Source organism: Coregonus clupeaformis, chromosome 10 (assembly GCF_020615455.1).
Source record: "Coregonus clupeaformis isolate EN_2021a chromosome 10, ASM2061545v1, whole genome shotgun sequence".
NCBI lineage: Eukaryota > Metazoa > Chordata > Actinopteri > Salmoniformes > Salmonidae > Coregonus > Coregonus clupeaformis.
The window spans coordinates 56,451,440-56,468,066 of NC_059201.1; the positions used below are offsets into that span (position 1 = coordinate 56,451,440).

General features: G+C 43.2%; 1 protein-coding gene across 2 annotated transcripts in view; it reads right to left on the reverse strand.

Moving 5' to 3' along the window:
* The window catches only part of LOC121574663 (solute carrier family 12 member 5-like), a 292,183-nt gene that overhangs the window by 152,931 nt on the left and 122,625 nt on the right, over positions 1–16,627 (reverse strand). Inside the window, exon 1 of one of the 2 annotated variants that reach the window (XM_045223089.1) lies at positions 8,668–9,011. The exons of the other annotated variant lie outside the window; for it this stretch is intronic. Coding sequence (XP_045079024.1) covers positions 8,668–8,722 — 55 coding nt within the window. The 5' untranslated portion in view covers positions 8,723–9,011. Of the gene's footprint in view, positions 1–8,667; positions 9,012–16,627 lie in introns of those variants that run through there. 2 annotated transcript variants of the gene reach the window in all.

The following is a 16,627-nucleotide window of genomic DNA, read 5'->3' on the forward strand; positions in this document are numbered from 1 at the left end:
CAAACAAACAAACCAAACAGGACATTTAACAAAGACCAAATAATTAGTCTTCAAGTATATAATGTCTAGGAGGGTGCTTTGAACAACTAATAAACATACAATGCCAGCCAATGCACTGTGGTGGATAATGATATAATCCCATTTAAATGTACAGGATGTGCTGTATCAATATAATCTGGATTAATAACACAAATGAACAGGAGTAGCGCATAGATACATCCAGACTTTGCTTAATCAGTGCAGCTGTAGCTTCTCCCAAGATGTTCAAAAGCCTTAGAGGACATCTGCATGTTACATAACTGGCCAATGCACTCTGTTGTGTCTGGTAGGAACTGTAACCTACCTATCTTCATGAATCTGACTGGGCAGCCAGATCAAGAGGTTAGGAGGATCGTTTAAATATTAAACTAGCTAGATCCTAAATTCCGCTTAAGTCAAATTTCAACTTAAGCACCCATAGACAAAAAATGCGTTACTAAGTGAACATTTTACCTAAGTGGAAGTAATGACTCGACTTACTGCACCATAGTATGATAACTTTGTCATCATGGTGAATAATGATCAATCTTGATCATTAGTCAAGATGTCTTCTTGTCATTACTGTCGATTGGAAGTAAGTGAGATAAGTGAGGTGACCATGGAATTTTTCATTTCAGGTAATGTTTTCTGGCAAAAGGGAGGGGAGAGTAGATCAGCTTGGGTGAGCTTTTTGGGGGGGTGAATCCATCATGTTGCTCTCTTTCTCCATCTCTCCCTCTCTCTCCATCTCTTTCTCTCTGAGCTCTTCTTTCTCTCCATAAAACCAGCCATCTATTTCTCTCTAAAACTATCCATCCATTTCACTGCTTAAACCCCTCAAAGCCTATGGGACAATTCCTCCAATGCTGTATCATTGGCTGTATAAGCCTCAGGGGGCTTGTAGCATGAAATTACAATCCACCAGGCTTAATTTTGACAAAATAAATGTTTTCGTTCATCAACTGCCTTTGTTGCCAATGTTCTCTAACAAAATGATTGACCCCATTCCACATTATCGCATTGGTTACACCGTGATCAGATACTTGCATGGTGAAATTGCATTGCATAATGGACGTGGCTTAATTTTCAAAAAGTATACATTTTTTCTTACGTAATTCTATTAGTTTGCTTTATTTCACTTGCGTAATTATAATAGTTTTGATTTATTAAACCAATACTAATTTGCCTAATGGCAGGGGAATTGGGTCTGTTTGAGTCGCGCTGAGAATTTGAAAAGTATGAAAGCCAACGGTCCAATATTCTAAAACGTGGCTGTGCGGATGCGGACTTGTTTTGGATAAGCGATGGTTAGTGGGGAATTGTTATGTGTGTGTGTGTGTGCGCAACAATGCGTGTCTGTGTTTGTGTGTGTATACATTAGTGTGTGTGTTCAGGCATACGCAACCATGTGTGTGTATGTATGTGTGTGTGCACATGTGTGTATGTATGTGTGTGTGCACATGTGTGTGTGTCCGTGTGTGTGGTAGATGGACTGGTTACTTTGGAGATTTTAATTAGTGCTGCATGAGTCAAAAGCATTTTCAGAGAACCGCCCCATCGTCACTAATTACACACTCCTGCATTTAGAATTTTTAATTGGGAAACCGATCTGTGAATAGCACCCCTTTCTATCTGGATTCCAACCGGTGTGGGTTAGCATAATTAGCCCAAATCAGCATTCATCTGCCCCCTTTATAAATCTGTGATTGTTTCCATATTTCATTATTACCTTTGTTCAGATTAATTACCCAATATGTAATTATGTTCTTGCATGACTTACGAGCCATTTGTATTTCTGAAATTGAGACTTTGATAAATTAGTAATGATTCTCGGGTAATTACGTGCATCGTTAGGGCTTTCCCTTTGTGGTACTAATGATAACAGAGACAAAGGTGACATCACCGACGAGGCAATAACGGACAAAGTCATGACCCGCGATGTACCTAATTGCATCCACTGAATCAGTCACTGTTGTTTAGAGCGGCTCAGGTGACTGTGTGTGTGGTTGTGTGTGTTGCACTGTAAACACATTTGTCTATGTGATTATGCATTTGTTTGTGTATAATAGTAAAGTATGGGCCGGCTCCAGGCATAAGCGACATAAGTGTTCTTTATTTTTTAGGAACTTACTGTTGAGGGTTAGAAAGGAAGAATACGAAGATGCAACTTCGAAATTTGGTTGTGCATCAGCAGTTTTTCTCTTGTTTTGTCAGTCACTAACAGTCACTCAATTAGCCATATCAGCTAACAATTTTTAGATTAGTAAATTAGTCTAGCCAGTTATCTAAACTTGTAGTAATCATGGCCGAATACCAATTGGTCACATGCCCAGTGGCCCTGAACTCCAGGGGGCCCCCATTGATTTAGTTAGTCATTCTCACTCAGATATCATATAAACATGGCATAAGTCATGGCAAAATGTGTAGAATTGCAGGAAATGTACTTTAAAATGAAAAATGTTCTCTCCGCCGTCAAGATGGAAAGGGAAAGGGGACACCTCGTCAGTTGCACAACTGAATGCATTCAACAAAAATGTGTTTAACCCAACCCCTCTGAATCATCGGCGCCTGGGAAGCATTTGTTTTTGGGGGTTAACTGCCTTGATCAAGGGCAGAACGGCAGATTTTTCCACCTTGCCGGCTCGGGGATTCTAACCAGCGACCTTTCGGTTACTGGCCAAACAATCTTAACCACTAGGCTACCTACCTACCGGGTGGCCACTAAAAGATTTGGCCCGCTTGGTGGGGGGGCCCCCAACCAAATCTCGCTTATGGCCCCCCAAAGGCTAGAGCCGGCCCTTGGTTTTTATGATGGCAATTTGCATATACTCCAGAATGTTATGAAGAGTGATCAGATGAATTGCAATTAATTGCAAAGTCCCTCTTTGCCATGAAAATGAACTTAACCCCCAAAAAACATTTCCACTGCATTTCAGCCCTGCCACAAAAGGACCAGCTGACATCATGTCAGTGATTCTCTCTTTAACACAGGTGAGAGTGTTGACGAGGACAAGGCTGGAGATCACTCTGTCATGCTGATTGAGTTAGAATAACAGACTGGAAGCTTTAAAAGGAGGGTGGTGCTTGAAATCATTGTTATTCCTCTGTTAACCATGGTTACCTGCAAGGAAACACGTGCCGTCATCATTGCTTTGCACAAAAAGGGCTTCACAGGCAAGGATATTGCTGCTAGTAAGATTGCACCTAAATCAACCATTTATCGGATCATCAAGAACTTCAAGGAGAGAGGTTCAATTGTTGTGAAGAAGGCTTCAGGGCGCCCAAGAAAGTCCAGCAAGCGCCAGGACCGTCTCCTAAAGTTGATTCAGCTGCGGGATCTGGGCACCACCAGTGCAGAGCTTGCTCAGGAATGGCAGCAGGCAGGTGTGAGTGCATCTGCACGCACATTGAAGCAAAGACTTTTGGAGGATGGCCTGGTGTCAAGAAGGGCAGCGAGGAAGCCACTTCTCTCCAGGAAAAACATCAGGGACAGACTGATATTCTGCAAAAGGTACAGGGATTGGACTGCTGAAGACTGGGGTAAAGTCATTTTCTCTGATGAATCCCCTTTCCAATTGTTTGGGGCATCCGGAAAAAAAGCTTGTCCGGAGAAGACAAGGTGAGCGCTACCATCAGTCCTGTGTCATGCCAACAGTAAAGCATCCTGTGACCATTCATGTATGGGGTTGCTTCTCAGCCAAGGGAGTGGGCTCACTCACAATTTTGCCTAAGAACACAGCCATGAATAAAGAATGGTACCAACACATCCTCCGAGAGCAACTTCTCCCAACCATCCAAGAACAGTTTGGTGACGAACAATGCCTTTTCCAGCATGATGGAGCACCTTGCCATAAGGCAAAAGTGATAACTAAGTGGCTCTGGGAACAAAACATCAACATTTTGGGTCCATGGCCAGGAAACTCCCCAGACCTTAATCCCATTGAGAACTTGTGGTCAATCCTCAAGAGGCGGGTGGACAAACAAAAACCCACAAATTCTGACAAACTCCAAGCATTGATTATGCAAGAATGGGCTGCCATCAGTCAGGATGTGGCCCAGAAGTTAATTGACAGCATGCCAGGGCAGATTGCAGAGGTCTTGAAAAAGAAGGGTCAACACTGCAAATATTGACTCTTTGCATAAACATAATGTAATTGTCAATAAAAGCCGTTGACACTAATGGAATGCTTGTAATTATACTTCAGTATACCATAATAACATCTGACAAAAATATTAAAAACACTGAAGCAGCAAACTTTGTGAAGACCAATACTTGTGTCTTTCTCAAAACTTTTGACCACGACTGTACATGAGCATGTGTATGTGTGTGTGTGTGTGTGTGTGTGTGTCTGTGTCTGAGTATCCAGACAACAGTACAGTACATCTACCTCCTCGCCAAGGCAACAAGTATCTGCGATTCTGTCGTGGCTAACAATCTCTATCTCTAACTGCGCATTTCTGCTGCCGTTCTCCCACTAGTCAACAGACAGAGAATAATGACATTCACTTTACAAAAAAACTCCCAGAATGCTCGGGGGACTTATTGCAGTATTATGCAGTCAGCCATGACTAAAAGATCATTAAAGGGCCTGTTTGCAGTGTTGGGCTAGGAGTCTGGATGGATGGGGATTGTCAGAGACTGCGTCCCAATTGGTACCCTGTTTCCTATCTAGTGCACTACTTTTGACTGTGGCCCATAGAGCTCTAGTCAAAAGTAGTGCACTACTGTATATAGGGAAACGTGTGCCATTTGGGATGTAGCCAGAGTGCTGAGAGAGAGTTGTTAACCCCTCTGTCAGAAAGCCCCAGGCTTTTCAACAGAAACACCTACTTATTAGTGCAAAAACACCTACTTATTAGCGTAAAATCACCTACTTATTAGTGCAAAAACACCTACTTATTAGTGCAAAAACACCTACTTATTAGTGCAAAATCACCTACTTATTAGCACAATACCTGTATGTCTTCACCCTTTGAACCAAACATACAAACATAATCTCCATTTTACGACATCACTCCAAACCACCTAGTCAAAATGTGTTAGCCCTTAGGGCTGTGGGTGGGGCAAGAATTTTGAAAAGTACCTTCCATGCACAAAGCAGACATACAACATATTGCAATTCAATAGATAGTCTAAAATACACAAAATTGTGAAAATACAAATAGATGGTACATGGGAACATTTGGCTGGTACGATTTTTATCTTGAGGTAAAGGGAGAAGATATTAGACAACTATTTTTGGGTGTAAACATAAATGAATGAATCAATTCCAAACAGGCAAATGAAGTAAACATCATCTGATTATACCGTGTGTGCCAAATGGTACCAGAGCTCAGAGCTCACAAAAGTAGTGGACTATATAGGGAATAGGGTGCCATTTGGGACACATCCTATATGCTCTAGGCCCATTAGCATGCTAACAAGAACCCCATCTCAGGGCCTGATTTGCATGTCCCGTCTCCCCTGCTGAATACACAATCAATGCTCAAACTAGGGAAAATAAACAGTGTCCATTTAGAGTATGATGGAGTTCATCAATCAAAATGTGTTCATGTACTCATATTTTTTATTTAATGATGCACAGTAATCAACATCTCTGAATTAGCTCATACCTAAATGTGTTAGCTGTTAGCCAGATAGCAAATATCCATCCCTAGTTCCTAGCCAAGCTGAAAAGAGATGTGAAAATGTACTTTCTTGAAGGGTGAGCATTTCTCCTTACAAAGGCATCACGGGAAGGAAAACTTTCTCGATGTGCTCTAAAAACCACAGAAACAAGAGCAGGAATGTTCACAGCACCTTTCACACTGCACTTGATGAGAGTGAACAGCTACATTTGATGCAGCAACATCCCCCCTCCCCTTCTCCCCAGGCAAAAACAGATTCCTCTAGCACTTAAAAAACGGAGTCTCTCGATGCAGGAAAAAACGGAGCAAACAAAACTTGCAGGGCTCCCTTGTTTATTCCATTCTTGATTTTTAATTAACAATACAGCAGCAGATGCAAAATTACAGCTCATAAATATGCAAATGAAATGCAGAAATTGAATTATATATATTTCTGCTCTTCCGACCGATGCCTTCCATCTTCCGTGATTAAATAAACATCCTGGTACTGTAGCAAGCAGCTCTATAGCCGAGTGCTGCCTGTAACCCAGCCGTGTAATGAAGGATATAAATCAGCACCTTGGACAGCGGCAGCAAGTGCACCCAGATATACGACCAGAGACTGATTTCAGCACCATGGACCACACCACGGTGACATTTCCTACTGTAAAAACCTGTCTCGCTCTGCCTTTCATAGTAGTAGTTTTGACTACACAGAGTTATTCAGGTTTGCTGCACACTGACTCCTGTATGCACAGGATGCATATAGAAGCCTCTGGCTAAATGGAAATGTGCTTTTCTATCTGCTGCAGCGGGGGGTGGAGAGAGAGAAGGCACATACACTGAGTGTACAAAACATTAAGAACACCTGCTCTTTCCATGACATAGACTAACCAGGTGAATCCAGGTGAAAGCTATGGTCCCTTATTGATGTCACTTGTTAAATCCACTTCAATCAGTGTAGATGAAGGGGAGGAGATAGGTGAAAGAAGGATTTTTAAGTCTTGAGAAAATTGAGACGGATTGTGTATGTGTGCCATTCAGAGAGACAAAATATTTAAGTGCCTTTGAACGGGGTATGGTAGTAGACGCCAGGCGCACCGGTTTGTGTCAAGAACTGCAACGCTGCTGTGGTTTTCACGCTCAACAGTTTCCCGTGTGTATCAAGTATGGTCCACCACCCAAAGGACATCCAGCCAACTTGACAGAACTGTGGGAAGCATTGGAGTCAACATGGGCCAGCATCCCTGTGGAACTCTTTCGAGACCTTGTAGAGTCCATGCCCTGACGAATTGAGGCTGTTCTGAGGGCAAAATGGGGGGGTGCAACTCAATATTAGGAAGGTGTTCTTAAGTGTATATCACAGAGCAGGAGTTATCCCTATGTATCTCCACACAGCCAAGTGCACATTCCGTGGATAAAAGGGGATGGCTTGCCCGCTGAGACAATCTGAATTCTATATATGGGCACTTACGTAACAAAGTCAATGACCACATATGTTTTTTTGCACAAACACACACAAACACACAAACACACACACTTGCCCCCCCACACACACACACACACACACACACAGACTGTAGTTAAACAGGTAGATGCATGCACACTTACATACGATACGTATACACACACACACACACACACACACACACACACACACACACACACACACTGTAGTTAAACAGGTAGATGCATGCACACTTACATACGATACGTATACACACACACACACACACACACTGTAGTTAAACAGGTAGATGCATGCACACTTACATACGATACGTATACACACACACACACACACACACACACACAGTAGTTAAACAGGTAGATGCATGCACACTTACATACGATACGTTTACACACACACACACACACACACACACACACACACACACACACACACGCAACAGCGCTCGAGCAATCAGATTAGCCTGACGCAGCGGGTCTGTTCTTATGCAGGTTTATCTTGCACTCGACAACCTGCCCTTGATGAGGAGCGGAGCGCTGAGCGGGTCACACTCCCCCTCCTTCCCCATATGCCCTGTCATAATTCTTCCAAAAAAGATGCCCGCATTAAGTTAAATATTCATGTTCCGAGCTGCCACAGTCTATTTTTATCATGAAGCCCTCGCAGGTATACGAGCTCTGAGCGGCGGCGGCACTGTGACTGTTTTCTCATATGAAACCTGGCACTCCAGCGCATCCGTTGGAGCCCAGGCAGAGATAAAGGAGATTTGTAAAAAAAAAAAAAAAAAACGACATGTGAGAGCAAGGGGCAAGCTAAAAACCCAACCATGTTCAACACAAGCATGTGAAAACAGATGAGGGAAAAAAAGAAAGTCCTACACAAGAACACAACAGGTAATTTAGGTATTTATCGAAAGCCCTCTTTTCCCAGCACCTCTGCTGTGGGAAGTGACTGATGTGAGGTATAGGAGGGGGATTGGAGACGGGACTCGTTTTGACAGTTGGGGCTGTGAGCGACGGCAAGTTGGCATCTGCGTTAGCGTGCGGCGGTGTGCGTGTGCCCACGCTTGCCCGGGCACTGGGCGTCATATGCAGTTTGAGAGTTTAAGGTGCCATGGTGGTGGACAGGGTGGTTTGGAGGTTTGGGGACCGCTGCACCAGAGCAGTGTGTGTATCTCTGTGTGTGTGTGTATCTCTGTGTGTATGTCTGTGTGCTGTTATCATCCGTCCTTCGTATACGGAGAGAAACCCATTACTATTCCTGTCACAGCAGCCTTGCAGTAAGAGGAAAAGCATCACCCCAAGCAGGCAGGCAAGTAGACGGACAAGTGCATGACGCAGTGACACACTGACACTCAAATGTATTTTCGTTCGCTACCTTCTGGCTGTGTGTGTGTATAGACATAATGCATTCGTGTACGTGAGCATGTGTGTGTTTGGTGAGCTTATGTATGTGTGTGCTGTGTATGTGTGTGTTTGATTAGCCTGTGTGTGTGTGTTTTTGCGTGTGTTTGTGTGCGTGCGTGTGTGCGCGTGTGCATGTGTGTGTTTGAGACAGATTCCATCACTCACCCTGGCTGTTGGGTGCCCCGTCCCCTTCCTCTGTGTCGGTTAGGTTGTTAAGCATCCTTGCTCCTCTTTATCAGCTCTACTGGAGAGATACTACAACGGTATCAGCCCCTCTCCTGGCTTCTCCCCCCAAAAACAACACAGAACAAATTAAGTAGAAAAAGAAGCCAGAGATGCTCTCCTCTGGTCCTGCCTCCCCTATGTGATGCTCGGCAGAGGAGAGAAGAGAGTCTTGTTTTTCCCTTTGCAGATCCTCCTCTCGTCGTCTCCTCACTGGCTTGTAAGTGTGACTCTCTCGCTCTCTCTCTCCAGGAGGAGGAGGGAAAAAGAGAGGGAGGCTGCAGGAGTTTAGTGTCGCTGTCTCTCTCTCTCCCTCCCTCTCACTCACTCTCTTACTCAATCTCCCACTCACACACAGACAAGCACACACACACACACACTCTCTCTTTCTTTCTGCTCAACCAACGTCCCCCCCAACATAATCAGTGTAATTCTGCTTGCCAAATTGATCACGTATTCAAAGGGTATTATTGCATATCCCTCCCTCTCTCCTCCTCCTATCTTTCGCTCCTCTCCTCCCTCTCTCTTCCTCTTTCTTTGCCTCTCCGTCTCCCTCTCTCTCCCTCTCTTCACAGTTGTCATATGGAAAGGTGATTGGAGAGGGACGACTCGGCAGTGTTTGAAGAGCGAGCGAGCGCTAGCCTTCCTCGGCTCTCTGCCACTTCACTCTGGTGTTCCTGTCCAACCCAGATGCATAATGCATCAGCGTTTCTTCATGTCGCCGTTGTAATTAACTGTGGCTCGCTAGCGCTGGTTGCTTTAATGTCAGATGCAAATAGCACGTTGTGTTTCCATCACAAGATAGGGCTTTTTGAACAAGCACAATCAATATGATCTGCGTTCAGCGTAGTTACAGCAAATGAAGACACGCACTCATGCTGGCACACACACATGAAAGCATGAACACAGACACACAGCCAACTGGGGGTCTCCATGGATGTTATCTTAATCCTCTCCTTTTGATCCTTTCCTTCAAACACAGAGAGCTTTCTACCCACCCAGGGGGACTCTAAACCATACACTCCATATTTAAGGGTAAATCAGTGGCGTGTAGTCAGGGATGGCAAGGGAAGCCAGGCTTCCCCGAAAATGTGACTAGTAAAAAAATATAAATTATAAATAATGTAAATATTCATGTTCGTCTCTCTGTGTTTTCAGAATTGTTCATCAATTCGCAAGTGGCTGAATCTCACCAGAGAAATGATCCACGAGAGGGAAACAGCGCCCCCTCTGTCAGTGTGTGTAGCCCATGTATCTGATGCTGTCTGGACCAAAAGAGTATAACATGTTGCCGCCGTAGAATTTGATTGATTGATGCCAGCAAGCGTTTGGCCCTTTCCTAAACCATGGATGGAGATGGGGATTTGGACTTGTTGTTTTTACTTAATTATCTGTACAGGCCAATGATTATGAAGGTGATTTTGATCTAACCATAAATTAATATGCTGTGCCAAGGGTCCTGAGACGATTTAAGTTCAATATGTAGCCTAGTAGGCTCACGTTAACTAGCTAGCTAACATAGCTGGTTCATTTTAGCCCATGTGAGGAAGTTAGGCTAGCAAGCATTTTAGCTAGGTAGCCTATGAAAACAAAAACTAAAAGCGTACTGTATGACAGAGCCATAGACCGTTTTGCCAATATGAAAGAGAGGAGGATGGCATTGGCGTTCAACTAGTCTACAAGTAGGGTGAGTAATTATTTTTTTTTACTCGCGCACAAGCACACACACACACACACACACACATACATAAATCAGTACCATGGACAGCCACATTATATTTAGCAACACTGATTGGACCAGGGGCGGTGTGTTCATTAGGGCGATATGGGCGACGCACTGCCAAACGGGAAAAGGAAGGGATTTTTTTTCTAATCAATTATATCACGGCAACAGTAGTTATCAGTGTTCTAATCTAGACGTCTGATCTGCCACTAAATGTCCAATCAGGCTAAAGTCGTGCTTCAAATGGCCCCGCCCCTTTTTGGGGCGATTTCAGTCAGGTTGAAAATTGCCCCAGAAGTCTCTCATAGACTCTCATGTAAAATCTTTTTTTTCAAATATCAGAGCTTTCAATACAATCTCTATGGGTTCCGGGAGGGCTTGCACTTACGCGCTTTCGTCATACGTAACATAACCATGAACGTAACTAAGAAAAGAGCGGGTAGCAGCGTCAATCAATTCACGTACTACTGTCAAGATGGCTAGCGTTCAGTGCAACTCGATTGTCTCTTTGAAAGAAGTTCCTTTTGTCGGCCGAACAAATCAAGATAAATTGGCAACGAAACAATTAGGACCTCCCAGACCAAATTTAATAATTCAACAGGTTTCTACTAAAGGGGGAAAGTCCTACACCCGAGGATTTTCCAAAAATTGGTACGAACGAAAAACCTGGCTAGCAGGCTGCGATGTAGCTAATGCAATCTTCTGCTACCCCTGCTTACTCTTTCACCCTGAAGGCGGCACGGCAGACAGCACCGCTTGGACAGCGACTGGTGTAACGGACATGCACCATCTTTCAGAAAAGATTAAGAAACATGAGCTGTCAAAGACCCACATGGATAGCTGTTTGAGATTGTCTGCTTTGGGGAGAGTGAACATTGCCACTCAACTGGATGAGGGATACAGGCTAGCTGTCCGCCGCCACAACGATGAGGTTAGCAAGAACCGCCACATCCTCAGCCGGCTAATCCAGTGTGTGAAGTTTTGCGGAGTGTTTGAGTTAGCTTTGCGAGGCAAAGATGAAACTGAGGGCTCCACCAACCCTGGTATTTTTCTTGGACTTGTCAACTTTGTGGCACAATTAGATGAGGTGTTTTATGGAAATGCATATTGTTTATGCAGTGTTGAGGAATGTGAAAGAACACCCTTGATTATTTTTACTGTGATAACTTCTTTTGCTTTTGTAAGCCAACACTTTTGAGATCAGTCAATAAATGCTTCTGGTATTGACTTATATGCTGCCCCTGTCTTCATGTTGTTGCTGGACATATCTTTTTTAAAATGTGTGTAGGTCACCTAAATCATCAGAAAAATTGCCCCCCCTGAGAATTTTTTCAGGAGCCGCCACTGGATTGGACTAAATTGTTTTTGGTATCTTTAAGTTTGTTTTCAGGGTATTAAACTAAGCATATACAGCCTTGTTGATTTGATGATGGTTAAATGTTTAAGTTGAAATGTTGCTGGAATAGCGAAGGCAGGGCTCCTGTTGTCTTTGTGCTGACTTGCGGTAACTATGTGGTTCTAAATCAGTAGTTGTTTAGTAAACTGTCAAAAACATTAACTTGCTTGACCATGCTGCAGGTCATATACTGTAACTGTTTGTCACGTGCAATATTTGCTTTGTGGACTTCACCGGACAGATGTTGCTCTCCGGTTTTGTGATGAAACAAAGGTATGTTTAGTTGAATTTACTCCCCACTGTGTGACTGTTGTTTTTGTTGTTGTCTCGGCCTTATTGTATATCATTGTGGCGTATGACCGAATGGGTTATAGAGCAAACAACGCAATTATCACAACTTAGGTTCTAATATGGCTTTTTTATTGACTTGGCTTCCCCAGTGATTTTACCCATGCACCGCTACTGGTGTCAATATTGAAGTATCACGATCAATTCAAACAGCATCAGTAATTTCATCCTAATCTTAGACAGTACATGGTGAGTGGGGAAAGACTGTTGTGTGTGTAGTTGTTGAGACAGAAATAACATTTGGTCCTTTCATGAGGCGGTGGCTCATACATAGATGAGAAAAGCATTTGATTTTCAAAACCATATTCATCCCTGTGTGTGTGTGTGTGTGTGTGTGTGTGTTTGTGGCTGTGTGTGTGTGCCACAGGTTGGGATACCACACGACAGATTATAAAACACTTAATTGTAATACCTCTGGGTAGCACATATACACACAACATATTTATATATAAACTCCTTATTCGGATACACAAGGGATACAATGATCACAAAGCAAAGAGGGTTCAGTGTTTAAAATGGCTCTCCAGGCAAATCATACCATAGACATGGTATGCATTTAATCTGCAACATGTTTGATTACGTAATGTGTATGTTTTTTTGTTTGTGTGAATAGTTATTGAGTGGATGTACCTCGGTTGAATAAATACAAATGAAATGAAACAGCATTTATGAAGCATTTATCAAGCTTTATGAAGCCTTGTCACTTGTGTTACTGTGTTATACCAGTGTAATAAGACAAGAATAAACAAGTAGTAGATGCTATGTTGATCCATGTCTAGCAAACCATCCAATCACAAAACCACCCAATCATGGTGTAGTAAAATATTTACTAACATTGAGTAATGATGATGTGTGATTTACCCAATGGTCACTAATCAATTATTGATTATAACACTCATTTAGGTAGGTATTTGTTACGTTTAATCTCTGAATCCTATGAGACCTATGGGGCTGCAATACTGAACAACTAGCCAACAAAACAACACTCACTTGAATATCCATGAAGGTTAACCAATTTCCCATTTTATACCCTATGTCAACCTACAGCTACAATTGGTCCCAATCCTCCCTTGGCCCTGACCCTTCGATGTTTGCAGATCTAAGGGGTCTGGATAGGTATAATTAGTGTAGTGGTGGAGTTCCCTCCTATTGCTGAGTTGGTCCCTTGGTTTACAACTCAAGGTATAATTCTTGAATCGCTGTCACAATTGCTAATGTGGTGTCTTAGGGACATTTGGTGACATGTTGGAATGGTACTGTTTTCAATAGGAATCATGTATACAATGTTTGGCACATAAATGTCTGTCCAAATAATCAATAGCATCCTACAACACATCTCTTTTGATGGCTATGTAACTGTGATACGCACAATTACATTCTCTATCCTTCAAAGCACGCCTCCAACTCAATCATCAAGTTTGCAGACGACAAAACAGTAGTAGACTTGATTACCAACAATGACGAGACAGCCTACAGGGAGGAGGTGAGGGCTCTGGGAGTGTGGTGCCAGGAAAATAACCACTCACTCAACGTCAACAAAACAAAGGAGATGATCGTGGACTTCAGGAAACAGCAGAGGGTGCACCCCCCTATCCACATCAACGGGACCGCAGTGGAGAAGGTGGAAAGCTTCAAGGTCCTTGGCGTACACATAACTGACTAACTGAAATGGTCCACCCACGCAGACAGCGTGGTGAAGAAGGCGCAACAGAGCCTCTTCAACCTCAGGAGGCTGAAAAGATTTGCCTTGGCACCTAAAACCCTCACAAACTTTTACAGATGCACAATTGAGAGCATCCTGTTGGGCTGTATCACCGCCTGGTACTGCAACTGCACCGCCCGCAACCGCAGGGCTCTCCAGAGGGTGGTGCGGTCTGCCGAACGCATTACCGGGGGCAAACTACCCGCCCTCCAGGACACCTACAGTACCCGATACAGCAAGGCCAAAAAGATCATCAAGGACATCAACCACCCGAGTCACTGCCTGTTCACCCCGCTATCATTCAGAAGGCGAGGTCAGTACAGGAGCATCAAAGCTGGGACAGAGAGAATGAAAAACAGCTTCTATCTCAAGGCCATCAGACTGTTAAATAGCCATCACTAGCACATTAGCGGCTGCTGCTGCCTATTTGAAATCACTGGCCACTTTAAGAAATTGAACACTAGTCACTTTAATAATGTTTACATATCTTGCACTACTCATCTCATATGTCTATACTGTATTATATTCCATAATATTCTACTGTATCTTAGTCCATGACACTCTGTCATTGCTTGTCCATATATGTATATATTCTTAAATCCAATCAGTGTAGATGAAGGGGAGGAGACAGGTTAAATAAGTATTTTAAGCCTTGAGACAATTGAAACATGCATTGTGTACAGTGGGGAGAACAAGTATTTGATACACTGCCGATTTTGCAGATTTCCTACTTACAAAGCATGTAGAGGTCTGTAATTTTTATCATAGGTACACTTCAACTGTGAGAGACGGAATCTAAAACAAAAATCCAGAAAATCACATTGTATGATTTTTAAGTAATTAATTTGCATTTTATTGCATGACATAAGTATTTGATCACCTACCAACCAGTAAGAATTCCGGCTCTCACAGACCTGTTAGTTTTTCTTTAAGAAGCCCTACTGTTCTCCACTCATTACCTGTATTAACTGCACCTGTTTGAACTCGCTACCTGTATAAAAGACACCTGTCCACACACTCAATCAAACAGACTCCAACCTCTCCACAATGGCCAAGACCAGAGAGCTGTGTAAGGACATCAAGGATAAAATTGTAGACCTGCACAAGGCTGGGATGGGCTACAGGACAATAGGCAAGCAGCTTGGTGAGAAGGCAACAACTGTTGGCGCAATTATTAGAAAATGGAAGAAGTTCAAGATGACGGTCAATCACCCTCGGTCTGGGTCTCCATGCAAGATCTCACCTCGTGAGGCATCAATGATCATGAGGAAGGTGAGGGATCAGCCCAGAATTACACGGCAGGACCTGGTCAATGACCTGAAGAGAGCTGGGACCACAGTCTCAAAGAAAACCATTAGTAACACACTACGCCATCATGGATTAAAATCCTGCAGCGCACGCAAGGTCCCCCTGCTCAAGCCAGCGCATGTACAGGCCCGTCTGAAGTTTGCCAATGACCATCTGGATGATCCAGAGGAGGAATGGGAGAAGGTCATGTGGTCTGATGAGACAAAAATAGAGCTTTTTGGTCTAAACTCCACTCGCCGTGTTTGGAGGAAGAAGAAGGATGAGTACAACCCCAAGAACACCATCCCAACCGTGAAGCATGGAGGTGGAAACATCATTCTTTGGGGATGCTTTTCTGCAAAGGGGACAGGATGACTGCACCGTATTGAGGGGAGGATGGATGGGGCCATGTATCACGAGATCTTGGCCAACAACCTCCTTCACTCAGTAAGAGCATTGAAGATGGGTCGTGGCTGGGTCTTCCAGCATGACAATGACCCGAAACACACAGCCAGGGCAACTAAGGAGTGGCTCCGTAAGAAGCATCTCAAGGTCCTGAAGTGGCCTAGCCAGTCTCAAGACCTGAACCCAATAGAAAATCTTTGGAGGGAGCAGAAAGTCCGTATTGCCCAGCGACAGCCCCGAAACCTGAAGGATCTGGAGAAGGTCTGTATGGAGGAGTGGGCCAAAATCCCTGCTGCAGTGTGTGCACACCTGGTCAAGACCTACAGGAAACGTATGATCTCTGTAATTGCAAACAAAGGTTTCTGTACCAAATATTAAGTTCTGCTTTTCTGATGTATCAAATACTTATGTCATGCAATAAAATGCAAATTAATTACTTAAAAATCATACAATGTGATTTTCTGGATTTTTGTTTTAGATTCCGTCTCTCACAGTTGACGTGTACCTATGATAAAAATTACAGACATCTACATGCTTTGTAAGTAGGAAAACCTGCAAAATCGGCAGTGTATCAAATACTTGTTCTCCCCACTGTATGTATATATTCTCAAATTCCATTCCTTACTTAGATATGTGTGTATTTGGTATATGTTGTGAAATTGTTAGATATTACTTGTTAGATATTACTGCACTGTCGGAGCTAGAAGCACAAGCATTTCGCTACACCCGCAATAACATCTGCTAAACACGTGTATGTGACAAATACAATTTGATTTGATTTGATTTTTGAAATATAGAAAGGACTGAATTGCTGAACTTTCAATGAATGAATATGCTACAATGCGTCTCAATAACAATAAGAAACCAGTCAGAACACACACAAAACTGCTTTTAACCAGATAATTGTTTATTTCATCCACCACCGACTTCTGGTGAACCCACTTGGCAGCCATTTAGTACATAGCACATCAGTTAATGCTGAGTAATATAAAGGAGAGAGGAGTTACGCAACCAATTCAACTGTGGAAAATGAAATTATTGT